This window comes from Pagrus pagrus, assembly GCF_965226575.1.
Source record: "Pagrus pagrus genome assembly, chromosome: 7".
NCBI classification, from domain to species: Eukaryota; Metazoa; Chordata; class Actinopteri; order Spariformes; family Sparidae; genus Pagrus; species Pagrus pagrus.
The window spans coordinates 7,167,424-7,194,015 of record NC_140191.1 but is presented as its reverse complement, the minus strand read 5'-3'; the positions used below and the strand labels follow the sequence as shown (position 1 = coordinate 7,194,015).

Sequence of the window (26,592 nt, the reverse complement as noted above, 5' to 3'; positions counted from 1 at the left end):
TCAAACAGACAGTCTTCCATATCTTGGTGAAATACGTTCCCATTACCACTAAACTTTTGCTAATTGTGTTCCATGGCCCGGTGACAGTTTATGCAAAATTTGGTGCCAGTCGGCCAATAGGTGGTGCTTTTATTGGTGCTTTATTTACCAACAAAAAACGCTTCACTTTTGATTGTAAATTCAGGCTTTCTCCAACAGATGGCAGTGCTGCCTTGCTAATGGATACAAACCTCTGTTTAAGAGTCTGTAGGGTCACGCAGTGTAGTTGTCTCATTATTTGTTCTTCATGTAGATTGCAGGGAGTTCTTCGAACTTCAGCGTACATTATTTACTACAGGCAGGAGAAGCCCACCCAAACACGGACAGTTAAGACACGTGTACACAATAATTGGGCAATGGGGCTGGGTAAGCAGCACGCCCAGACAGCAGCACATCTCGACGCGCGTGGACTGCGAGGGCCTGTTCATCGCTGTTTGCAGCTTTAATTTTTATTATTTTTTATTTATTTTTATGTGTGAATATTAGCATGTTAGCTCAATAGCTTCCAGGTCATGTGATCAATTGACTCAAGAACATGTTGGGATTATGTAACTACACTGGCTGCATGAGATACGCCTCTTGTTTTTACATTTTACATATCTAAATATTTTTTAGTAATTTTTATAATTTTTTATTAATTTTTACATGTAAATATTAGCATGTTAGCTCAATAGCTTCCAGGTCATGTGATCAATTGACTCAAAATCAGTGTGTGATCATGTAACTACACTGGCTGCATGAGATACGCCTCTTGTTTTTACGTTTTACATCTCTTAATACTTTTTATACATTTTTATTATTTTTTATTCATTTTTATATGTAAATATTAGCATTATAGCTCAATAGCTTTCAGGTCATGTGATCAATTGACTCAAAATCATGTTGGGATCATGTAACTACACTCGCTGCATGAGATACACCTCTTGTTTTTACATTTTACATCTGTTCATAATTTTTATTAATTTTAATTAGCAAATATTAGCATTTTTAGCAAATATTAGCATGTTAGCTCAATAGCTTCCAGGTCATGTGATCAATTGACTCAAAATCATGTTGGGATTATGTAACTACACTGGCTGCATGAGATACGCCTCTTGTTTTTACATTTTACATCTCTAAATATTTTTTAGTAATTTTTATTATTTTTTATATGTAAATATTAGCATGTTAGCTCAATAGCTCCCAGGTCATGTGATCAATTGACTCAAAATCAGTGTGGGATCATGTAACTACACTGTCTGCATGAGATACGCCTCTTGTTTTTACATTTTACATCTCTAAATATTTTTTAGTAATTTTCTTTATTTTTTAGTAATTTTTACATGTAAATATTAGCATTTTAGCTCAATAGCTTCCAGGTCATGTGATCAATTGATTCAAAATCATGTTGGGATTATGTAATTACACTGGCTGCATGAGATACGCCTCTTGTTTTTACATTTTACATATTTTCACATTTTTTATTTTTATTATTTTTTATATATAAATATTAGCATGTTAGCTCAATAGCTTCCAGGTCATGTGATCAATTGACTCAAAATCATGTTGGGATCATGTAACTACACTGGCTGCATGAGATACACCTCTTGTTTTTACATTTTACATCTTTTCATATTTTTTATTAATTTTTATTATTTTTTATTAATTTTTACGTAAATATTAGCATGTTAGCTCAATAGCTTCCAGGTCATGTGATCAATTGACTCAAAATCAGTGTGTGATCATGTAACTACATTGGCTGCATGAGATACGCCTCTTGTTTTTACATTTTACATCTTTTTTATTAATTTTTATTAATTTTTATATGTAAATATTAGCATGTTAGCTCAATAGCTCCCAGGTCATATGATCAATTGACTCAAAATCATGTTGGGATCATGTAACTACACTGACTGCATGAGATACACCTCTTGTTGTTACGTTTTACATCTCTAAATATTTGTTAGTAATTTTTATTATTTTTAATTAATTTTTATATGTAAATATTAGCATGTTAGCTCAATAGCTTCCAGGTCATGTGACCAATTGACTCAAAATCATGTTGGGATCATGTAACTACACTGGCTGCATGGGATACGCTTCTTGTTTTTACGTTTTACTTCTTTTCATAGTTTTTATACATTTTTATTATTTTTTATTAATTATTATATGTAAATATTAGCATGTTAGCTCAATAGCTTCCAGGTCATGTGATCAATTCACTCAAAATCAGTGTGTGATCATGTAACTGCACTGGCTGCATGAGATACGCCACTTTTCTTTACGTTTTACATCTCTAAATATTTTTTATTAATTTTTATATCTAAATATTAGCATTTTAGCTCAATAGCTCCCAGGTCATGTGATCAATTGACTCAAAATCATGTTGGGATCATGTAACTACACTGGCTGCATGAGCCATGGGTCACCAGATTTGGCCTGTAGCTCGTTACACATGAGTACGTTAATTCGATACTACAACTGCCCTCATGTGCAGCATGATAGCTCAGTAGCACCCCCTAACGCCCCCTTATGGCTTTTCCCTTTAAGTTTTTTTCATTTCTACGCCTCGTTCTTTATTCACTAGTCCTACAGATTTAACGCCACAGACTTCACACTCACTAAATATCATCTTCAGACCTTGATGATGACACCTTGTCAAAAGCTTTTGCCTCCGATATACATATGTATCATGACCAGACGCACAAAATACCCTTTGGCACTGAAACCCTCAGTCCAACAGGAAGTCGGCCACTTTGGTTCACAGCGGCCATTTTGTCAAACTTGAAGCCCTGCCTCCTACATGCACATACACTAACGAATTGCGGCACGCATAAGTATCGTGACCAAACGCACAAAAAAGCCTCTTGGACCCATAACCTCAGTCCAACGGGAAGTTTGCCATTTTGGTTCAAAGTTGAGATGCTGCCGCCATTTCCACCCATTTCCATGGCTCGTACTTTAATTAACTTGCCCTACAGATTTAACGCCACAGACTTCACAGTCACTAAGACTCATCCTCATACCTTGATGATGAAAAGTAAAAAGCTGTAAAAAGCTTTCGCCTACGTTATTCCTGGTGGGCATGACAGTCTGAACTTTCAATGCTTGGCCACTGTAAGAGCCATGTCAATGTGTGGTGTGTGTTGGACACAAACTGTCCACGAGGTAGCTATGTTGTGTTGTGGGTCAGCCTGATGTCAATCAATCAGACGTCATTTATATCGCACATTTAATACAAATACAATGTAGCACAAAGAGCTTCACACAATTATAGCAAGCACAACAAAACAGAAGTGAAACCAAAAGACACACACACACACACACTTTCTCTCACACATAACACATACATGCATTTCTGACAGAAGCTTACTGAGGCGCTATCTTTCGCTCAGCTATGTGCTGTGACGACAAACATCATCCAATTTACATGACATTCACAGGCTGTTTTCTCCAAATCATACATTACAACATGACATATAATTGATGGGTGAGCTCTAGGGCCACATAGTAGACAAACTTGCCCTCTGCGTCTGCCCTCCGATGGCGCCACGGCCCGACGTACGTGGGAGGGCGAGGGCCTGTCATCGCTACTTGCAGCTTTAATTTTAATTTGTATTTCTTTTAAAAGTAAGTGAACCTTATTAATGTTGATGATACTCTTTTTGTGTGATTAGATTATAATCCTCTGGATCAATTTTTATTTCTTTCCTCCTCAGAGAAACACTCTGTGGGTAAACATCCACCTGCGTCTGAGAGAGTGAGTTTGACTTTACACATCACAGCTTTCATTCAATAAATGTAGGGTGAATAAGTAAGTTACATAAATGTCCCCTGTTATTTAAATCCATCAGGAAGTATCTGTGACATTGCTTCAGCAGAAGCTTTTGGAAACGCTGGAAGATTTCAGTCCCAGGGATCTGGAGAAATTCAAGCATGTCCTGCTGTACACTAAAATGAAGGAAGGCCTCCCAAGAATCCCAAGACGCCGAATGCCCACTGCAGACAGAGTTCAGACAGTGAAGCTGATGGTGGAGCTCTACGGCCAACAGTCTGAGGAGGTGATCAGGGAGGTTTTCAATAAGATGAACAGGAGAGATCTGGTGCAGAGGCTGTCAGACATCAGCTCAGGATCTGAAGGTAGGGTGTGGGAAATTTAAAAAAACAATTAAATTAATTATTATTAATTATTATTATATTAATATTTGAATGTCAGAAATGTCGAATGCAGATTGTGGTCTGTATCATTTTAAGCTAAGTTCAAACTTTAAGTCCTGATTTTCTAGTCACTGATGGTTTTTGGAGATCTAACCCGACAAAAAGCCCTACATCAGAGTTTTGTGCTAATTAACATAGATGGTTGTAAATACATCAAGTATCTTGTCATAAATCAAAATAAAATACAAAGTAATAGGATGAGAAAATGTATTTCATTAAAATGTAAGTAATATGTCATTTTAAAATACAAAAATAAATTCTCTAAAAACTGGTATTATCACATTTTGGGCATTTTGTAGCCTTGACATGGGTCTGTTTTTAACTCACCTACATTGAAAAGTGTGACACAGTACAAAATATAAAAATACAAAGTGTTTCATTTTGCCAATTTTTTTTCCTGATTTTGACAAAATGGTTCACTGTTCTCAGTTTTGTGTTCAGAGTTTTGAGAAGCTGAGCCATCAAGAAACATGTTTAAACTATAAAACTATAAACTTTAAACATTATCCTGTCGATTATTTTCTATAAATCAATTAGTTGTTTGGTCTATAAAATGTCAGTAAATGGTGAAAAGTGTCCATCAGTGTCTCCCATACCCGAAGATGACATTCTCAAATGTCTTTTTTTGTCCACAACCCAAAGACATTCAGTTTACTGTCACAGAGGAGTAACCTGAAACATTTTCTCACTTAAGAAGCTCGAATCAGAGAATTTGGACTCTTTCTCTCTTAAAAAGTTATTCCTATCAATAAATTGATTATCAAAGTAGTTTCAATGTTTTGTTGCTCTGATTGGTTGTAGGTCTATCCCATTGCATCCAGAAGCATTTTGTCTGTGCCCGTTGATAACACCCTTTGAAATGAAAAATTAACGAAGAGATTCGTGAATTGGTAGAAAAAAAATATGGGAAGTTACCATATGAGTTTAACATAACGTCATTTTAAGAAAATCCTATTTGTCTTCACAAGGTCCTTCAAGAAGCCTTGAGCATGAGGACTGTGGAAGTGCAATGGTAATTCATTATATTCATTAAATTGTTAAGTTTATTTGTTCATTTACGTGATGCTGCAAAACAAGTCCTTTCCAATGATTGTGCTCTGCAGCAGGACTCCAGTGACTGGACTAAACTTGAACCTGAAGTGAACAGTACAGATGCAGATGAGGCTCCAACTTACAGGTAAAAGTAACATCATAAATACTGCGTCACAGTAAACTGGAACTAGAGGAAATATTAAGATTGGTTCTTGAAATTCATCACACAAAGAACACTAAAATCTTTCTGTGTGCTGTTACTGGTTATATCAATGCAAACATAAGGCACATTTATGTACATTTGTTCCACTGTGGCCATAAAACAATATTTTTGTAAACATACACAAACTCACTTATTTTGTTTCCCACGACTCAGCCTTCAGTCTGAAGCAGGAAACTTTGAATGCAGTGTCTCTGGTTTGCGCTGGGTCTGTAAGGAGAAGGTCAGCTTCAAGTACCAGTTTTGCCCCTGGAAGGAATCTATGGAGAGGATGGAAAGGATCAATTACATGCCTGCAGGTCCCCTAATGAACATCAGAGTAACTGCTGGGAAGTTGGATGAAGTGTACCTGCCACATTGGGTCTGTATAGGTAAGTGAACATGAAGAAAATAATAAAATACATTTATAAACTTTAAAGTTCTGACAGCATGTGTAAAAAACTGATTCAAACCGTTTCTCCTCACTGATCATGTGTGCTTGTATTTTGTGCAGATAACAACCCTGAAATAAAAGACAAGTTTGCAGTCCTACACATCGATGACTGTGGAGACGTTGTGGAAAAAGTGGCTGAGGTCACATCGTCCCATGTCAAGTTATCAGAACCACATTTCTCTCTGCTTATGATTCTGGTGGAATTAGGCTGGTCAGTGGACATAAACTGCTACATGTTGATATACAAGACCAACAAAGCGTTCCTGACGCTTCATGTTTATCTGATCCCGTGTGATCCTGGACTGAAACAGGTTATTCTATATCTTACATGGCATCACAATTAAAATGATACAAACACACAACACAGACAACAATGTTGGCTACTTTAATTTGATACAAATTTGTGTTGAAAAGCTTCTTCGTTTTGTCTTTTCTACAGGAATTGGACAACAGACATTCAAAAAAAGAACCAAAGTACCAAATAATTGAAAAGCCACATCCAGTGACGCCCCTGAGGATGAACGATTTTTTCATCCTAACTGCGGGTTTGGAAAGTGAAGAAATCGGTCCTGAGGTATGGTTTGAACTGCTTTCAGATATTTGGAGTGAGCTGTGGTTCAGGGGCCAGTTGCATAAACTTAGTTTAAGTGTAGTCTAGGCCTTAGACTGGTCTTAAATATTAGGAAGTTTCATACAATAGGAGGAATCCAATTATCCAACAGTCTGCTCTGGTTTTCAATATTTTAAGCAAGAAAACATGACAAAGTGATCAAACTTATATGTTTTACTAGCATTCTGCAACTCTCATGTGAAAGTCTTATGTCGGTCTTAAACAGTCAAGTGGAAGGCTTCAAGGCTTATAAAGCACACTCCACTTACCCATATACAAGCTGGGTGACACTGTAGGCACGTTACTTTCTCCAGCTGCAGTGATGAAGACTCAGAGAGATCTCAAGACCAACTTTGAGAATATCTTCTGTTTCACTGGTCATCAGTCCACAGTGTATATTTTGTCAATCCTTTCAGAACAAATGATAGCAATATTAAAACTACAGTTGAAGTGTTTCACCTGTAGTAACATTTCCCCGTGGGTGATTGATGTATCGAGAAAACCTCAATGTTTACAGAAGTTTTTGAAAATTTTGGAACCTCATATCTTCATTATCCTCAGAGTTTTGTTCAATATCAATATCAATACCACAAAGTATGATTTTATTTACTTTAGAGAGAATTATTTTCCTTCAAACATAAAACCAGCTGTCATTACCACCAGTAAAAACTACATCAAAATAAATCTGCAATCATACCCACACTTGGCTCCATGTGATCTTCCATTTGAATCTATCATTTTACCAGTTTGTGGCAATAAACAGCAGATATGTTCAACTTTTCCACACGTCTCTTGATGTCTTTGATTTAAGTGAAAATACAACCACAATGTTCTTAACTTCATTTTGTAAACATGAAAGGAAGAAAATAGAAATTCTGGTGCACATTTGCACAAAGTCTACCTTTAATTAATTTCACTTATTTTTCATTTGTTTCACAGAAATTAATGCTCAGATATGACAGAAACCCAAATTTCTTCGAAGTGCATATTAAAAACCCAAACCCAGACTTCAAGCTCATGCTTCGACGAGAAAACGATTGTGAACCAGTATGGACCTGTACCATTCGAAAAGGTCAGCTTCAGATAATACCACAAGACGACAAATGAACTGCCTGTGTACCAGTTTTACTTCATTGAGTTAAATATACAGCATTAATGGAACATGTCCACTGTTAGATGAAGGAAATAAAGTGGGCTATTTATCAATATTTCCTTTGTCGATGCATTTTTTCAGGTGATTACGAAAGTGATGCTCCTATACAAGGTAAGAAAATTAAATTGATTTGTTTCTAGAAGAATTGCACTTAAGCTCTGAACTGTTTCTCTAACTTTCCGCTGTGCTGTCAGTCTGCTCCAAGAGTAAATATAAAGAAAGAACTGATTACTGACCTGCAGCATGTTTACTTGGTTCTTTTTTGTATAGATTTCGCCCTCTAAGGCTATCGCTCATGGGTTAGTCCTTGCTCTGACCTTTAGTCCATGCTGACAATCTGTGTCTGTGTTTAGACTGCTGAACCTGTGCATGTCTAACTCAAAATCCTCAAAATCTAGCTGTCAGAAATGTTAATACAGGCAGAAAAGAGCTGAAAGGGAGAGGAAAGGACAATTTGATAAGCAGTGTTTTTTTGCCCATGAAAACCTAAAAAGCATTGTGTTAATAATATCCAGACTTTGTTTTTTTTTTTTTGCCAAACTGGAATCAGTACTTTCAATAGTCAGTTCTGCCCTCATCATGCAGGTGCAGACGCAGGTGCAGCGGACCAACCATCAGTGCTCCCTCATCCTACCCAACTCTCAACAGCTGAAGGAGGAGAAGGTGAGCAGTATATTGTTCGTAGTAGCTGGCTTGTTTTTTCAGAGCAATCCATGGAGCTGATGATGGAGGATGCTACTCCCCATGTGGTTTCAAAGAAGTCCTGCAGGGCCTCACTGGCTTCCTGAGTCCACCTCCTCACAGTCCTTGTTGAGATAGGCTGCTCTTGAACTACAGAAACATACATACTAAGGTGTTAACAACGTGTAGTTGTGGTTTGATCTACCTAGTAAGGGCACGGCAGTGGCTTTGTGTGCACTTTTAGCATTAGCATACAAAATGTCCAGTGTTCTGTTTTCCTGTAGTGCCATCAACAAACTGGTGGAAAGTTATTATGAAGTCTAGGCTAACATGGTTGAAGTCTCATTGGTCACAAAAGCCTAATTTTCCTTTTTGAAAACAGCTAAATTAAGACTCTAGGTCACTCTTCCACCACATCAGTCATGTTTGTGTTATTTTTATCCTCATTAGCTACTGAAACAACAGTTCTTAATACTTTTCATCAGACCTACATGCATTTAAAAATGCTTCAATTAATGCAAAAAAAATACAACTGAACTATTGAAATAACCTTAACAGAATCATAATGCATGATTGCTTTTGATATTTGATTAATTTGATATACACTTTGAATATAGAGTACACATTATATAGCATCTTGTTATAAAACCTGTATATTAAAGATGTAATATGAAACATTTCTGCACTACATTGTCTAAAAATGACTCGGCCTTTCTTATATGCTTTGTTGAGTTGTGTACTTACATTGTCACAAATGTTTCAAACAGTGTTCAAATCTACAGAAACACTTTATTCGTGGTAACATTTCAAGGTGTGTTTTATTTGGTCGCCTGTCAGGATAGGCAGAGAGTGAGGAAGGAAGTCAGCAAATGTGACCAAATGTACCCTGAATAAAACTTGAACATTTATGCCTCACATAGTAGATTTTTATTGGCAGTGGTGGTTGTTTAAGAACACCCTCGATTCCACATCATGTATGTCTTTTGTGATCCCTCGTGGCAGATTTTACATATTGTGCGTTTAAGTTGGCTTCATGTTGTCTTCGGATCGATTCAGTCCTTTTCCCTCTTTCCTCAGACGAGCACTTTGTGGATAAACATCAAGTTGAGCTGATCCAGAGTGTGAGCAACATTTCACCCATTTTGGATGAGCTCCTCCGCAAGAAAGTCATCCAACAGGAGAGTTATGATACAATCAGGGCTCTGCAAAACTTTCAGGAGAAGATGAGGGCGCTCTATTCTGGTCCCCTACAAGCCAGTCGAGCCTGCAAAGACATCTTGTACAAAATCCTTGAGAAACAGGAGCCATTTCTTGTTGCTGCCCTCAAGGAAAAGAAGTGAATGTGGTGGTGAAATCCATTTTTAGACCAACTATACGGTCTACCTGAACACCAAAACACTTTTTTACACTAACAATTGAGAAATATTGATGTCAGTTGTCTCTGTGGCGTGTGGTGTCTTCCCTGCCCTGATCAATGAGGCTCAGTAAACTGCTGAATTCATGATTCAGAAAATATTTATCAGACAATCATGTCACAAATGACTGAAGGGTCTCACCAGGGACGTTGTATTAAGTGAAATGAGTATTTTATTTAACATGTAAACCATGCTTCATTATGAATTGCCATAATTTTTACATAATGTACTTTGATTTATGCCAAATGTGCTAAAGGACCGTCTATCTTGTTTTATTACTTTTATTCTGCCAAAAAGAAAAAAAATTCTACTTTTCAATGGTCATTCAAAATGTTTTCTGTTTTCAAGTTTTCATGAAATCACCTGATTGCTATGTGTGTGTTTTTACATTTTAAGTGAATGGGGGTAAACATATTCTAAAAAGCAGAAATAATAATGCCATAGAGTTTATAAATCATGTGTGCACTTTAAAAGCCTGCCATTGATCTTAACACAAAACTTAAAGGTGTCAAATTGTGGACAGATAAAAAGAAACACTGTTCTCACAGTAAAGTTGTAAAAGCATACGTCTATAAACAATTCTGTATTTTATTATTTATTTTTTTACCTGCATTGTATTTTTAGAAGAAGAAGAGTCTTTATTTTTATAACATATCACACAATGTACAACATGTTGAGATTGGTGCTCTGCATTTAACCCATCCCGCGGGAGCAGTGGGCAGCCAGCACACAGCGCCCGGGGACCAACTCCAGATAGAAACCAGTGCCTTGATGCCGGGAACTGTGATTCAACATGATGTTCATGTTTTATTGGTGGGGAACAAACCCAGGAACCCAGGGCCTTCTTCCTGTTGGTTATTTGTATTGCATACAAGTGTATAACAGTACTGTATTTGTAACTGTATTGTGTTTTTATTCTTTTTGCTCTTCTTTTTTATTCTTCTAGCGTAAATGTTTTTTAAGCCTCCTGTGGAAAAGTTTCACTCAAAGGAAAGTGCGTCTGGTTCACAGGTGAATGTTACTGTTATGTCCATGTCCGATAAACTAAACTGAAAACATGCATTTGTGTCTATAATGGGGATGTTGTCAGTCAGTAAATATTCAAGTTTAAATTGAGCCTTTACTTTATTGTAGGATGATTATTTTCATGACTGTGAGCTTCCTTCTCAGAACCTTTTTTAACACATGCCGAGAAATCGTAGTAGTTCTGATTGTTTCCTGTAAACACTGTTTTAGTAACAAACTACCTCAGTTTGTATGATTGTGTTGTACTGCAGCCAGAGTTTTTAAAATGTTGTGGGAGTTCTGGTTTCTCAAATGGTGCAACCATGTTACCACCAAGTCTGTTTGCAGTTGTTGGGGACTGGAGAGCACCGCTGCATATGTGAGACAAAGTTGTATAAAGCCTTTTGTGGCTCTAGAGGGAGCTGTTTGATAAATAATGTTGGTTGGAGCTGAAGACTACAAGGTTTGGATATGAAACAATCTGGAGGTGTCAGCACAAGTTGTCATCTGAAAGGTTATTTTGCAATGTGTGTGTATTGTGTTTGATTTCCAAAAGGTGGAGGCACATTAGTGATGTGTTTCTCATGAATATCATCAGATCTACCGTGTCTATCATAAAGCAGGAGGTGGAGACAGTTTCATTCTTTGGTACAATCTCATTTGATTTTCTTATATAAGTGACATCTGTTTGAGAATTCATTTTAAAACAGCTAAAAGACACTTTAATTACCACATTAGGCAAAATTATTGTTTTAAGTGATACAATGCAAAATGAAACTAAAGTAATAATGAATGAATAATGAAAAGCTGCATTTTGTTTAAATGTTGGACTTCAGTGTGTTTGAGGACTGAAAACAATATTTAACTCAGCAAAACTGAAGAGTAATAAACTGAAAAAATAAATCCTCATATTTCAGAAGAAAACATATTGTTATGATGTAATATACAGTTTAAAAATAATTAAAAATAATGACTATGTTTCATGCAAAGTAAAGTATGAAACATGTCAGTGCTTAAATGTAAAACTGTCCAAACTGTCCAGAGTTTGTTTGGTTTGAGGAGTAAAGACGGAGGTGACCTGACTGTGATCTTGAACGGGGTCATCCCTATGTTGCCACATTTCTAGGACATTTTGAAAATTAGGTCTTGTTTTCCTACATTTCCCTTCAATTTAAGCCCTATTCTCCCACAAGATGTTTTGGGAACATAGGCACGCTCTCATCTGAACAACACTTTGGAGGAGGACTAACGGAAAGTACTTCATCTTCTTCAGGCTGCTGAACGAGCTGAAGGTAGAAGATGTGTCTGGATTTTAAACTTACTGTGTTTTCAGAGACACTGAAACAGTCACCGACATACAGACGGAAGAGGAGAGAGAGAGAGAGAGAGAGAGAGAGAGAGAGCAGGTGAGTTTTATTTCCAGTCCAGCTTGAAGACTTCTCGTTAACAGCGGAGAGCAGAGCTGCTTCACGGTTAAACTGTTTAAATGAAACGTTTAACGGTTTTCTTCAGTTTAAGAAAAGTGGACGAACTTAAGCTCAAACTACAGAAACTACTATAAGGTAATAAATCATAACATTTGGCTTATTTTTCTTACTTTCACTGTCACAGCTCTACCTCCCCTTCACAGCAGTTGAGACAGTTTAGAGTTAGCTAACACTTTGCTAACGTTCGTGTTTCTAACAGACGGCGACAGCTAACGGTTAAAAGTGCTTTAACACGACGGTTGAGTTGTGTTTAGGAAGACGAGAGTGTGTGTGTGTGTGTGTGTGGGGGGGGGGGGGGGGGGGGTTTGGCGCGCGACAGAGAGAGGGTAAAACGGCGGAGAACTAGGAGGAGGAAGAGAAAAGGAGGAAGATTAGGAGGAAAGGAGGAGGAGGAAGTGAAGAGGAAGAGAGGAGGAGGAAGATGAGGAAGAGAACAGAACTAGGAAGAGGAGGACGTGTGTGTGTGTGTGTGTGTGTGTGTGTGTGTGTGTGAGAGAGAGAGAGAGAGAGGGACAGAGGGTAAGACCATAGATATATATATATAAAGGCCTTTATATATATATATCTATGGGTAAGACGGCCATGCTAGCTCAATTAGCCTAGCATTGATGAGAAAGTAGCAGCAGCACAGAGCTGTCCTGTCTGTTGAAGGTTTCCAGGAGACTCTGTATGTGAGAAATGTACTTTTCATTACTTCCTCTGTACGTTTACTTTTTAGAAGTAAACTCTGATTGATGCACTCCTTCAGAGAAACTTGTTTTTGATTTTTTTCCTGAACTGTAAAACTGAAACAATTAGTTAATTAACTGAAAATTAATCGGTAACTATTATCATAATCAGCAGAGGTACCAAATATTCTCCAGTCTAAACTTCTTAAATATGAGGATGTGCTGCTTTTCTCTTTCAGGTCACTTGAAATTGAATAATTTTGTTTTTTTTAACTTTTTTTTTGACTGAACAAGTATCAACTTATCAATCAATAATCAGCAGATCAATACAAATAATAATCACATGCAGCCCTTCTTTAATCACTTGTCCTATCTGACTTAAGTAACTGTGTCTTTAGTTGAGGTTACAATAGTTAAAAATGATAGTTTAGACTACAACAAACTGCTTTGTACCTTTATGGTGGATCAAACATGTGCATCATTATGAGCCATGTACTATTTTTTCCTGGTGCCTTTATAAACTGTTTCTGATTGACACATTCCTTTGTGCAAACTTAAATGTTTTTTGGCCATTTGTAGTAAGTGAGTGTACCTGTTTTAATTAATAACTTGTATCTTGCTTTCTTTGTGCTCTGATTGTTAAAGCAAGACAACATTTTGTTTACTATTTATATGTACAATATATGAGATAACAGAGGTGTGCAGAAAGTTAAAGAGCAGTACATTGTTCTGAAGTCTACATTTTTCTTAAACTCTTTGCAGCTGCTTGGTCCTCAGCGGCAGCGACTGATGTAAAGACAATGGCAGAAGGTAGGTGCACAAGTATTATATATACAGTCATCTCACTAACTGTCTGTTAGGTTCAGTCAGTCAAGTTTTTATCTCCAATAGATGATCTACAGTAGAACAGAAGACTAGAAGAGAATACAACTTTATTTTACATCAAAGAAGACATTTGTTTGTTGCATGTGTGAAAACAGAGTTCATAGTACTTTTTAAAGACAGATCCATTGTAAAACAGTTTTAATTTTCTCTAATTTTGTTTCAGCTGCAGGACCCTCAACTGGAGGAGCTGGTGTAGATACCAAACCAGATGGTAGGTGTACAGGTAGTGTGAGGTCTCCTCTGTAAATTGAGTTTGTTCGAAAAAAGAGTTCAGGTTCATGAAAGTTACAGTGGCCGCTGATAAATGCTGCATAGTATTATTGAATTTAAATGAAGAGTTTAACTTTTAAGGAGATATGTTTTATTGCTTTCTCACCCAGAGCTGTATTAGAAGACCTGTTTAAGTATGTATGTGAGTCAGTTTCCATGCTGGACAAATTTCAGACATTACATTTTGTGTGTGTGTGTGTGTGTGTGTGTGTGTGTGTGTGTGTGTGTGTGTGTGTGTGCGTGCGTGTATAATAGTCTGTTAATAAATATAGATGTTATAGCAATTCATGATGTATTTTTGTAAGTTTGGGAACCCCTGCTCTACGTCACTGTTGTATGAGTCATGTTTAACAACAGTAAGTAAAAATGATTTAATGAATGCAATACACACACAGTTAGACTAAATCATGTTTACAAACTCATCAATCTGAGCTGATCAAGAGAGTGAGCAATGTTCAACCCATTTTGGATGAGCTCCTCCGCCAAAATGTGATCCAACAAGAGAGTTATGATGAAGTCAACACTCTGCCCACTGCTGAGGAGAAGATGAGGGAGCTCATCAGTGGGCCACTGAAATCCAGTGGAGTTCATGGAAAAGATCTCTTCTATGATATCCTGATTGAAAATCAGCCACTTCTGGTACAAGACCTCAATGCTGAAGTGAGTAAATCTTAGTTATATAAATCATTTTATTGGCAGTGTGGATAGTTTAAGTTGGGTCTCTCATGTAATCACTGTTTTAGGGGCTCAAATGGTGAACACAACTGAAGATCAAATTTTAAGTGAATATGATGCAAATTTTATAAAACTACACAGTATATTGTTTCAGCATCGACATCACAATGTGTGCAATAGTCACATTGCAGGACATGTGATGTCAGCAAATGAACTTGAACTTTGTGGCTTGATACTAAAAGAAAACTCACATGGATCTCATTTTCCATAAACTAACCTACAAGAGAAGTCTGCCTGATAGAGCATCATCTGCTCTGATTTAAGGGTTCTTGGATACGCAGAGTTTGTTTCTTGTGATTGACATGTGAGCTTTAAGTGGCCAGTGTTTTTTGGTCAGTGGAGGAGAGATACGCCAGGTTTCCTGGGCATCAGACCATGTTGTAAAGTCATGTCGTTGTAGTCAGCTCATGGTAAAACTTGAGCATTGCTTCCCCTGTCTGTGTCAGGAGGAGGAATCATCTGGTGGATGTATATTTTTCACAGTTGGTGTTTCTTCAGGAGTTGCTGGTCTGAGTGAAGCTGTTTTTGAAGGGATCAGTGGTAAAACCTGGAGCAGACTTTTGAGTTGTCTTTCTTTTTGTGGCTGACCTGGATGGAAACTGAACTGTATTGGGGTTGTTGGACGCAGTATTTACCAACATTTACCACCATTTTAAGTGACTGAACTCTGTGATGAGTCTTTCACTCCACCACACTCACAGCCACACCTGTACTGAATTGAGTTGTTGTCTTTCTGTTGTTGCAGTGCTGGTATTTGACTGCTAATTGATATTTGCTTTATTGTTTTGTGTGGTTTTACAGAGCTATTTTAATTTTAATTTCATAATATTTCATCACTTTAGAATTCCTGTACTTTTTCATTTCACAAAATATGCTGCTGATAGAAAAAAAAAATCTAATACACTGCAGCTCTGATTTTATATATTTATATATATATATATATATATATATATATATATATATATATATTTCTTCTGTCATTGTTTGGTTTGGTTGTGAAATAAGTTCAAAATCTACTACGGCAGAATATTTTCAAACTAATATGAATGGTTTTAATAATGCTCAAAATCATCTGCTGAGTGTTCATTTCAGTTTAAACTATTTAGTGACCCACTGTGTGGAGGAATTAAAAATCTGCCTTTACACAACAAAGTGTGTAATTGTGATGATTAAATAAGAAAAGCCAAATGTCAGTAAGTTTCCAGTCATGGTAGTAGATCACACAAACACATCCTGTACTGCAGATACTGATATGATGTTATGTCCTTTTCATTTTCTAGGTAGAAAAAGTGTCAACTAAGAAGAGGCTTTGTGAAACATTGAATGATTTGAGTTCTGAGGAGCTTGAAGAATTCAAGTCACTCATTGAATTGGAGAAAGATTTCTCACTCTTCTCAATTAGTCAACTGAAAGTGACAAACACACGATACATCGTGGAGCTGATGGTGAAGATGTACAGCCGACAGTGTTTAGGGTTGACCATATATGTTTTGAAGTTGATGAACAGGACTGATCTGGTGCAGAGATTGTTTTATATTGTATTATATACAGGAACAATTGGAAAATGGGGTAATACTTATAAAAAGTCTGAATTTTAAATGTTCACAATTCTGGTGTTAAATCAATTACTAATACGTGTTATTTTATTTCTTCTCTCCTCAGAGAAACATCGGCCTTCACTGATGCAGAGAGTGAGTATGTCACATCACTCAGACTTCACACAGTGCAGATTTTATCCAGTGGATGAAGACTGAAAATCATTTTCATCTTGAACATTACAATTGATGATAAACACAAAATTCTTTATCTCAAACAGTTTCCTCACAGAACTGAAGCTGATCAGGCTGCATAATGTGCACATGAGGTCTGAAGCTTGAATGTGATTAAAAAATAATGTTAAGAATATGTGTTATATCTACATCTGAGGGAATATATTGTACATTTTCTGTTTTTCTAACCTTGACAAAAAAACTTTTTTATATTACAAGAAAAGATGCAATTGAGGTAATAAAAGCAGCTCTGTTGTTTAATCAGGAAGCTCATTACAGGTTTTGTAACACAGACTGTAAAAGAGTTTCACCCAGGCAGTAAAATAAAGTCATGAATCATCTCATGAAAATAAAATACAGTTTGTAAAAAGAACAAAAAAACAGGTAAAGGTGGTCGACTGGACAATTTATCCACTGTATCGTTACTTTTTTTTTATGGCTGATGCTCTCTTACCACATCCACATTTCTAAAGCACAGACATTGATGAGATTAGAAAATAAAAATCTGTAATCATCCTTGCTGAGAAACTGTAGTTTTATCTCATGAACATTTTCTCTGAATTTATCAGGTGGAAATGATGGAGTCTGTCATAGAGCTGCTTCTGGAAGCACTGAAAGATTTGAGTGAAGCAGAGCTCGAGAGGTTCAAGATCACCCTGCGTCCAGTTTCCAAATGGGGACCCCCATCCCTCAAATTGGCGAAGCAGAAAGCAAAAAGCATCCAATTGGGCCCTCTGGATGAAGCAGACATGCAGGGCACAGTATGTTTAATAGTGCAGTCCTATGGCCAACAGTCTGTGGAGAAGGTCAAAGAGAGTTTAAAGACGATGAAAAGGACTGATCTCGTGCAGAGGTTGTCAGACAGCAGCTCAGGACCCAAAAGTAAGACAATAAAGACAAGACATGTTTATAATATATGTCCTATTCTCTTTACATTTTGAATAAAATAATCTATATTGTAGAGAAAATAAACATAAATCATAAATATATTTTAGGACTAATTATTATTTAAATCATTTCAGGAGAGGGAGAAAAATATCTGTGAAAAGTTAGATGTAACTTTTGATGAGCTTTGAGTTTAATGTCATGTTGAGTGCTTTCTATTGAAATCTTTTTTACAAAGCAGTCATGCCCGATGTATAATTAACAACAATATTTATTTTTATTTCCTTTTATTCTTTCTTTCTCCTCAGAAAAACTCTCTGTGGATGAACACCAGTCTGCACTGATCAACAAAGTGAGTAATATCATATCTGACCATGCAGAGTACAGTTTTTATTCAGTGAGATTCAGGTTTAAAATGACCTCAACATTAATGATGATTATTAAACCAAACATGAATCACATTTGATGTTTCTCACAGAACTGAAGCTGAGATGATACTGAGCTCAGTACTGTTAATATTATGAAGTTTTGAAGTTCCTCAAAGAATTAAACAAAATGCAAAACATGAAGTTTAAAAACATCTTCATTGAGTTGCCACCTGTTTCTACAGTTACTCCAACATCTCATGTTGACATCAGGTGTTTCATTTTATTTTTTTGACAGCACAGTGAACGAGTTACAGCCTGGAAATGCAAAAAGAGCCAATTACAGATTGCAGGTTAAAGATATTAAAGGGTAGCAGGACATAGGAATCATCCTCAGAGATAACAAACAGATCTTTACCAAATATATCAGCAGCTAAGGTGATCTTGTAGAAAAACACATCTTAAAAGAAATAACGTTTTCTTTATGAACATGTATATTTTCCAGGCTGCGACGATGGGGGCTGTTAAAGAGCTGCTTTTGGAAACACTCAATAATCTGAGTTATGAGGAGCGAAAGACCTTCAAGTGGTTTCTGCAGTTCACATTGTTCCAGAGGAGCCTTCCACAGATTCCCTGGAACAGACTGCAGAACAAAGACATGACAGAGGCCCTGGTGGATGTGATGGTGGAGAAATGTGGTCAAAAGTCTGTGGAGGTGACCAGGGAGGTTTTAATGGACATGAACCGGACTGATCTGGTGCAGAGGCTGTCAGAGACCAGCTCAGGACCCAAAGGTAAGATGAAGAAACTTCACAGTTAGTTCTACGTTATCGTCAAAATAAAGCAATGACTTTTCCACTCTGTAAAATATATACTTAACTTTTGAAGTGGCAGATCTAACTAATTCAGTTTACTGGTGCAAAAACAATAAAATGAAATAACAATAATAAATATGAAACAGAGATTACTTCAGAGTTGAATGTTTTGGATCTTTACTTTAATGTAAAGTTCTGAATAAATCTGAGTCTTTGGTCCTTTTTTGTAAATGTTGTGTTTTCAAAGGGCTCAACATCTTTTTATTGAAAACACTCTTCTTTATTGGGCCAAATCTTGTTTGATTTTGGTCCATTGAGTTCATTATTACCAGTCTTGTATTGTTAATGGCCTGATAAGAATTCTCATGTTGTCGACATAATTTCACATGAATCTGTTGAGTTGTCTTTTTGTATGTCTTTGCTTTGACGTACACTACACTCCACTGTGGAGAGAGATAGTCTGTGTAAGTTAATTAATTATAGTGTTTTCTCATTGATTCCCTCTGTGATCTCTGTAATCATGACTTCCTCCCGCCTTCAGTTCACACACCTGAAGCTGAAACATTAAAGGCTTTTTATTCTCAGGACTCAGTATTATACTCAAGACAAGTACACATAAAGGTTACACACAGAGTATTTATTAATGCAATAACAGTTGTCATTAACTGTGTTGCAGCTGCTGCAGGTTCGTCAGCTGAAGTGTTTGGTGTGAACACCACAGAGAAAGGTAGGTGACCTGTAAACATGAATTAATGTGTGAAATGAGTCCTGTAGTTATTTTAATCCATATGTCAGTGTATGAACATTTAACACAGTTTAATAGATAATAATAAAGTGTTTATCAGGAGAAACTTGATATTGATTTTTTATGATATTACTATTAAGTAGATTTTCTGGACATTTTACAATAAATCCTTAATCTTAGAATCATTATAGTCACACAGTCTGATTATGTTGGTAAATGAATCATTCATGAGTATTTCTTATGTTTCCTCTCTGCTCAGAGAAACACTCTGTGGTGGAAGATTGGCCTGCACTGATCCAGAAAGTGAGTGATGTCACATCTGTCTGACTTTAAACTAAAGCTGAGATAATTAATCTGTTAGCTGATCAACATTTTGATCAGTAAATCAATAAATCAACTGAGTAATTGTTTTTATAAGAAATGCCAAACACTCTCTGGTTCCAGCGTCTGTGAGGATCTTCTGCTTTGTAAACTGAATATCTTTGTGTTTTGGGCTGTTGGCCGAACAAAGGAAGACATTTCAAGACGTCACCTTGAAATTGTGATGTGTACTTTTAATGTCATTTATTTATGTAATTATGGCATTATAATTTTTATGATAATGTTTTTTTTGCGGTGCTGCTTTAAACAATACAGTTCTCATTTAATAAAAGTAGAATACAATTCATCTTGAATATTATTAATGATGACTAAAAACAAATTATTTATTTTCATCAGAAGGTTTGTCAGAACTGAAGCTGCAGTCAGTTTGTTCTTGTGTTCACATTAGGAAACTCTCAAACAGGTAAAATAAATGTCATGAACTTGTAAACAGAAATAAAATAACTGTAAAAGGAGATAAAGTAAATCGATTTGATAACACTAGAAATGAATACATGTACGTATACAAGTGGTTTGAAATAAAACCGGTATGTGTGATCAATTGAAATAAATGTTATCAACTTGTGCTGATGTACTCTTACCATATCCACATTACTTAAACAGAGACATTGATGAGATGTGAACAGAAACATTTGTAATCATCCTTGCTGAGAAACTGTATTTTAATCTCATGAACATTTTCTCTGAATTTAACAGGTGGAATCGATGGAGTCTGTTATAGAGCTGCTTTTGGAAACACTGAAAGATTTGAGTGACGCAGAGCTCAAGATGTTGAAAGGTGCCCTGTTGCGTCAACCTGAGTTCCACAGACACTTCTTAAGCATCCCATTGAAGCAGCTACTACCAATAACACACGTGCAGGACACAGTGTTTTTAATGGTGCACATCTGCGGCCATCAGTCTGTGGAGAAGACAAAGGATATTTTAAAGACGATGAAGAGGACTGATCTGGTGCAGAGGTTGTCAGACAGCAGCTCAGGATCCAAAAGTAAGACAATAAAGATAAACACATGTTAAAATCATGTAACTGGTGTATAACATGTCTGAGTTTATAAGCTTTGTCTTCCATTTACATTATAAATGATAATAGTTTTAATGTAGAGAAGACACATCAGCTGGTGTACAGAATATATTATGACTAAGAGAGTGGGTAGAAATGACAATTTATATGCCACTGTTGAGGAGGTTTAACTGTAATTTTGTGTTTTGTTTATTTTCATGAGGCAATATTGCCTGATCATTTTAATTTAAAGCTGTTAGACAAGTCATCAGTTATGAGTGACTTTCTGCCTCTTCTCTCCTCAGAGAAACACTCTGCAGATGAACACCGCTCTGCACTGATCCACAAAGTGAGTAATGTCACATCTGACTTCATACAACACAGCTTTACTTCGACAGCTGTTAAAAATGATCATCATATTTCACATTTTAAATAATGATACGACCCACACTAATGATTTATTAATTATATGTTTATTCATCACAGAACTGAAGCTGCATTCAGGTCGAGCTCTTTCGCAGTAATTTAATATAATAACGATATGATATCTTTACCACTGAGATTAAACTCAGGATTTTTCCTGAATTTTAATTGTTTTTCATTTAGAATCAAAAGTTTATCCATCAGAAACATCTGTTTATTGTAGTTTAAACCTTTTGTAAAGCATAAAGGAAATATATGACATGAAATAATGAAAACATTTTCTTTGAGCCACTGTGCTTATTTCAGTGTTTGTGAGAAGATGTGCAGTCTGTGAAGTAAACTAAAATAAAATAAAATAACCAGCTCATAAGACATAAAGCAAAACCAGAAACAGTAATCCTCTTTTGCTTCGTACATTGTGTTACTTAGAATAAATAAATCAGTAGATCAGGTGAACATACTAATCAATAAAAAAAGTGCACATACTGCGATCAATCACCAGCAATTACCAAATGGATCAATACATTGTGTGATCCAGCTGAAACACCCAAGTTTATAATAACATTGACAAGCTTCAAAGAGACACATTTGTAATTGTCCCCAGTGGATTAAATAAATGTCTCATGAATGTATTGATTATTTCAGGTAGCAACAATAGCAGCTGTTCAACAGCTGCTTTTGGAAACTCTGAATGATTTGAGTGACATGGAGCTCAAGAAATTCAAGAAGATTCTGCAGTTGCTTGTCTCCCGGAAGAACCTCCCACATATCTCATGGGCGTGGCATTACAGAGCAAACAGAGCAGTAACAGTGAATTGGATGGTTCAGATCTACGGCCAACAGTCTGTGGAGTTAACCAGGGGGGTTTCCATGGGCATGAAGAGGACTGATCTGGTTCAGAGGTTGTCAAAGCCCAGCACAGGACTCAAAGGTAAGACTAAGAAGACAAAAAGTGTCTCATGAAGGTCTAATAAATACATTTTATAACTCATAATAAAAAAACATAAGGGATGGGCATGGATCAATAAATCATTAATGAAATAATCAAATCAACAACTCACACTGTCTCAACAAGAACTGAATGTTGTAAGTTTGACGAGGTTAGTATTTGTTTCAGGGCTTTTGTGTTGGATTGTTTTAGATTGTGAAGGTATTTATGATTATGTATCATTTTGCTGTGACATTTTAAATGTGTATTTCTTTTTAAAGTAAGTGAACCTTATTGAAGTTGATTATACTCTTTTTGTGTAATTAGATTATAACCCTCTGAGTCAATTTTTATTTCTTTCCTCCTCAGAGAAACACTCTCTGGGTAAACATCCACCTGCATCATCTGAGAGAGTGAGTTTGACTTTACACATCACAGCTTTCATTCAGTAAATGTAGGGTGAAAACATCCTCATCTTGAACATTATAAATGACGACACAAAGGACACCAAATGTTATAAAGTGGATAGTTCTCTCACAGCATTAAGTGATTATTTTATCCACCAGTTATGTTGTGACATAAATGCCAAATGTCATGTCAATGAGAAACAAGAATATGTTGTGTTAGATCAGGTGGTAGTAATCAGCTTATAGGAATCAAAAAGTAAAATTATGAGGAATCTTTTTTTTTTTTTTGCTTTGATGTTGCTAAAGAAACAAATGCACAACGATAACGTTTGTGTTTGTAAAAAATGACGACAACAAAAAACAAACACATTCAACAGAACAGATATATTAACTGTATCATTATCATTGTCTGTACTGTATCCACCAGGAAGTAACCATGACATCACTTCAGGAGAAACTTTTGGAAACGCTGGAAGATTTCAGTCCTGGTGATCTGGAGAAATTCAAGCATCACCTGCTGTACACTGAAATGAAGGAAGGCCAAGAAATCCCAAGACGCCGACTGGAGACTGCAGACAGAGTTCAGACAGTGGAGCTGATGGTGGAGCTCTACGGCCAACAGTCTGAGGAGGTGATCAGGGAGGTTTTCAATAAGATGAACAGGAGAGATCTGGTGCAGAGGCTGTCAGACATCAGCTCAGGATCTGAAGGTAGGCTGTGGGAATTAAACTTTTTTTTACTGGTATTATCTATTATTTTCTCATTAAATCAATTAGTTGTTTGGTCTATAAAATGTCAGTAAATGGTGAAAAGTGTCCACCAGTGTCTCCCATACCCAAAGATGACATTCTCAAATGTCTTTTTTTTGTCCACAACCCAAAGACATTCAGTTTACTGTCACAGAGGAGTAACTGGAAACATTTTCTCATTTAAGAAGCTCAAATCAGAGAATTTGGACTTCAACATTTGGTTGCTCTGATTGGTTGTAGGTCTATCCCGTCCACAAGCATTTTGTTTGTGCCCGTTGATAACACTCCTTGAAATGGAAAATGAGCAAAGAGATTCAAGACTAATCAGATTTGTGAATTGGTCTGGGGATGCCTGGCTAGCAGAGCTATGTAGAATATAATGTTATACCAGTAAAAAAAATATGGGAAGTCTGAGTCACCATATGAGTTTATATATCAACATGACGTTGTTTAAAGAAAATCCTATGTGTCTTCACAAGGTCCTTCAAGAAGTCTTGAGCATGAGGACTGTGGAAGTGCAATGGTAATTCATTATATTCATAAAGTTGTTCAGTTTATTTGTTCAGTTACGTGATGCTGCAAAACAAGTCCTTTCCACTTACTTGCTAAAATGATTGTGCTCTGCAGCAGGACTCCAGTGACTGGACTAAACTTGAACCTGAAGTGAACAGTACAGATGCAGATGAGGCTCCAACTTACAGGTAAAAATAACATCATAAATACTGTGTCACAGTGAACTGGAACTAGAGGAAATATTAAGATTTGTTCTTGAAATTCATCACACAAAGAAAACTAAAATCTCTCTGTGTGCTGTTACTGGTTATATCAATGCAAACATAAGGCACATTTATGTATATTTGTTCCACTGTGCCCATAAAACAATATTTTTGTAAACATACACAAACTCACCTTTTTTCTTCCCCACGACTTAGCCTTCAGTCTGAAGCAGGAAGCTTTGAATGCAGTGTCTCTGGTTTGCGTTGGGTCTGTAAGGAGAAGGTCAGTTTCAAGTACCAGTTTTGCCCCTGGGAGGAACCTATGGAGAGGATGGAGAGCAGGAAGTACAGGCTTGCAGGTCCCCTTATTGACATAACAGTCAATGCTGGGAAGTTGGATGAAGTGTGCCTGCCACACTGGATCTGCATAGGTAAGTGAACAAGAAAATAATAAAATACTTTTATAAACTTTAACGTTCTGACAGCATGTGTAAAAATCTAATTTAATCCTCACCTCCTCACTAATCATGTGTGCTTGTGTTTTGTGCAGATAACAACCCTGAAATAAGAGACGAGTTTGCAGTCCTACACATCGATGACTGTGGAGACGTTGTGGAAAAAGTGGCTGAGGTCACATCGTCCCATGTCAAGTTATCAGAACCAGTTTTTTCTCCAAGAGCGGTCCTGATGAAAGTTGGTGTTCCAGTGAAAATAAACTGTTACATGTTGATATACAAGACCAACACGGCATTCCTGACGCTCCATGTTTATCTGATCCCGTGTGATCCTGGACTACAACAGGTTATTGCACATCTAACTGTCACCAGTACCAATTATAAAAAGACACAGAATGTATCACGTGTAAATTGATAAATATAGACAACAATGTTGATAACTATAACCTTGTCCTTTCTTTTTTTTTCTTTGACAGGAATTGAACAGGAGACAGTTATCATCTGGATACAAAGCAATCCAAAAGCCAAATCCAGAGAAGTCCCTGAAAATGGGTGATCGCTTCATCCTCACAGCAGATTTGGATGATGCAAAAATTTATCCTGAGGTTTGTTTTGAACTGCTTTTAGATCTTTGGATGAACTTTGTCTCAGGATGAGTCATCTGAACAACAATTGTTTGTTTTTTAATATCACATCAGCACATCACAAAATGATCCTGTTTTACTGACATGGTTTGGTCACATACTGCAAGTCCCAGACCCCTTTCAACCTGGACAAATAGAATGGCAATCAGTAGAGCGCATACCTCCACCAAGGCCCAACAGTTCCCTCTTACAGGTTTCTACCCCTATTTGTAAACTTATGTTGGCTGAAAAAAGTTAGATACCAGCCACCTTAATATGTCTGATTTTTTCATCAAGCTCCATGCATTATTCCGTAAGAAATAAATGAAAATGTCGAAAAACACCTGGATTTGTCCCTGAAAAACAAAAAAAACATCTGGTGCTTTTGTCATCAATTATCAGAAAGGGTACAATCAGCTTTCATTCCAACATCAAATGTGTCTAAAGGTAGAAACTCTACTGCACGTATTCAGTGAGTGGCATAACCAGGAAGTAAATCCGGGTGCTAGACAACTTTATAGCAGGCCCTTGACCTGTTGCCACTTTCACCCCGTGATATATTCACTTTTTTTGTTTCAGTTTCTAGATATGTTCTCACTATCATCACTATTTACTAAACCTCATTAAAAAACATGTAAAAAAAAGAGAGCTGGTGCACTTTAGCTCAAAGTTTGACTTTCCTCCATTTCCCTTATTTCTTTTTTATTTGTTTTTGCAGAACTTAAAGCTCAGATATAAAAGCAGATTCCCAAATTTCTTTGAAGTCTACATTAAAAAACCGGACACAGACTTCACGCTAAGCCTCGTGCAGAAAAACGAGCGTCAGTCTGTATGGACCTGTGAAATCCGTAAAGGTCAGTTTTCAATAATACCACAAGAGTTTATCTACTGTGACGGCCCAGGGCTGTCTGTGCTGCCTATGTCTGTCTGTGTGTTTCCCTTCCCCCTGCAGTAGCTGTAGTTTAAGGCGGAGCCTGGGATTCGGGAACACCTGCGGCTGTGATTCCCGGTCTATAAAAGATGGCTATCCAGTCTGCTCTCGCTCTCTCCCTGCCACTAGCTGGAAGCTCGGCCCGAGCCACTTTTGTTTTTCCTTTCATTTTTGTCTTCTGGTTATGGTTCAGTTTGCACTTATTCCTTACTTTGTAAATAAAATTCACATGTTTCTTATTGATCCTCCGTCTGGTTGTTTTGTTGTGGTCACTGAGCCGGGCCATAACACTACACAGCCACTTTGTTTGAGTTAAACATACATCATTGTTGAAGCACATGTCCATTGTTAGAAAAGGGTTGTGCATCATCCACATTTTCTTTAAATCTTTTTTTCTTTCCAGATGAATACCAAAGCACCGACAATATACAAGGTAAGACATTTTAAGTCATGCGTTTTTAGAGGAACCGCACTTTGGATTTTAGAGTCACAAGATTGCTTCACAATGAGTGTCAGAGACACTTTTTATGCTAATGTCTGTTCAAAGGCAACTGTCTACTCACCTGGTTG

At 36.8% G+C, this 26,592-nt stretch overlaps 2 protein-coding genes across 10 annotated transcripts in view; both read left to right on the top strand.

Annotated features, from left to right (window-relative positions):
- Positions 1–26,592, top strand: part of LOC311260263 (uncharacterized protein) — a 50,201-nt gene that overhangs the window by 21,113 nt on the left and 2,496 nt on the right. For 6 of the 9 annotated variants that reach the window (XM_084357879.1, XM_084357878.1, XM_084357877.1 and 3 more), the window contains 17 exons: positions 17,169–17,481; positions 17,793–17,836; positions 18,355–18,643; positions 19,341–19,391; positions 19,669–19,712; positions 20,487–20,778; positions 21,096–21,139; positions 21,859–22,144; positions 22,511–22,554; positions 22,976–23,258; positions 23,777–23,820; positions 23,925–23,998; positions 24,230–24,444; positions 24,564–24,814; positions 24,945–25,073; positions 25,810–25,945; positions 26,426–26,455. In XM_084357879.1, the coding sequence (XP_084214005.1) occupies positions 17,169–17,481; positions 17,793–17,836; positions 18,355–18,643; positions 19,341–19,391; positions 19,669–19,712; positions 20,487–20,778; positions 21,096–21,139; positions 21,859–22,144; positions 22,511–22,554; positions 22,976–23,258; positions 23,777–23,820; positions 23,925–23,998; positions 24,230–24,444; positions 24,564–24,814; positions 24,945–25,073; positions 25,810–25,945; positions 26,426–26,455 (2,569 nt within the window). Of the gene's footprint in view, positions 1–3,737; positions 3,779–3,872; positions 4,159–5,204; positions 5,249–5,339; positions 5,414–5,644; positions 5,860–5,981; positions 6,233–6,360; positions 6,496–7,470; positions 7,604–7,765; positions 7,796–8,269; positions 8,348–9,442; positions 10,841–17,168; positions 17,482–17,792; positions 17,837–18,354; positions 18,644–19,340; positions 19,392–19,668; positions 19,713–20,486; positions 20,779–21,095; positions 21,140–21,858; positions 22,145–22,510; positions 22,555–22,975; positions 23,259–23,776; positions 23,821–23,924; positions 23,999–24,229; positions 24,445–24,563; positions 24,815–24,944; positions 25,074–25,809; positions 25,946–26,043; positions 26,266–26,425; positions 26,456–26,592 lie in introns of those variants that run through there. The other 3 variants (XM_084357882.1, XM_084357881.1, XM_084357884.1) reach the window with 3 other exon arrangements.
- LOC311260264 (uncharacterized protein) overlaps positions 12,198–26,592 on the top strand; it is a 55,543-nt gene continuing 41,148 nt past the window's right edge. The window contains exon 1 of the mRNA XM_084357889.1: positions 12,198–12,347. The gene's annotated coding sequence lies outside the window, so the exon portion shown is untranslated. The remainder of the gene's footprint in view (positions 12,348–26,592) is intronic.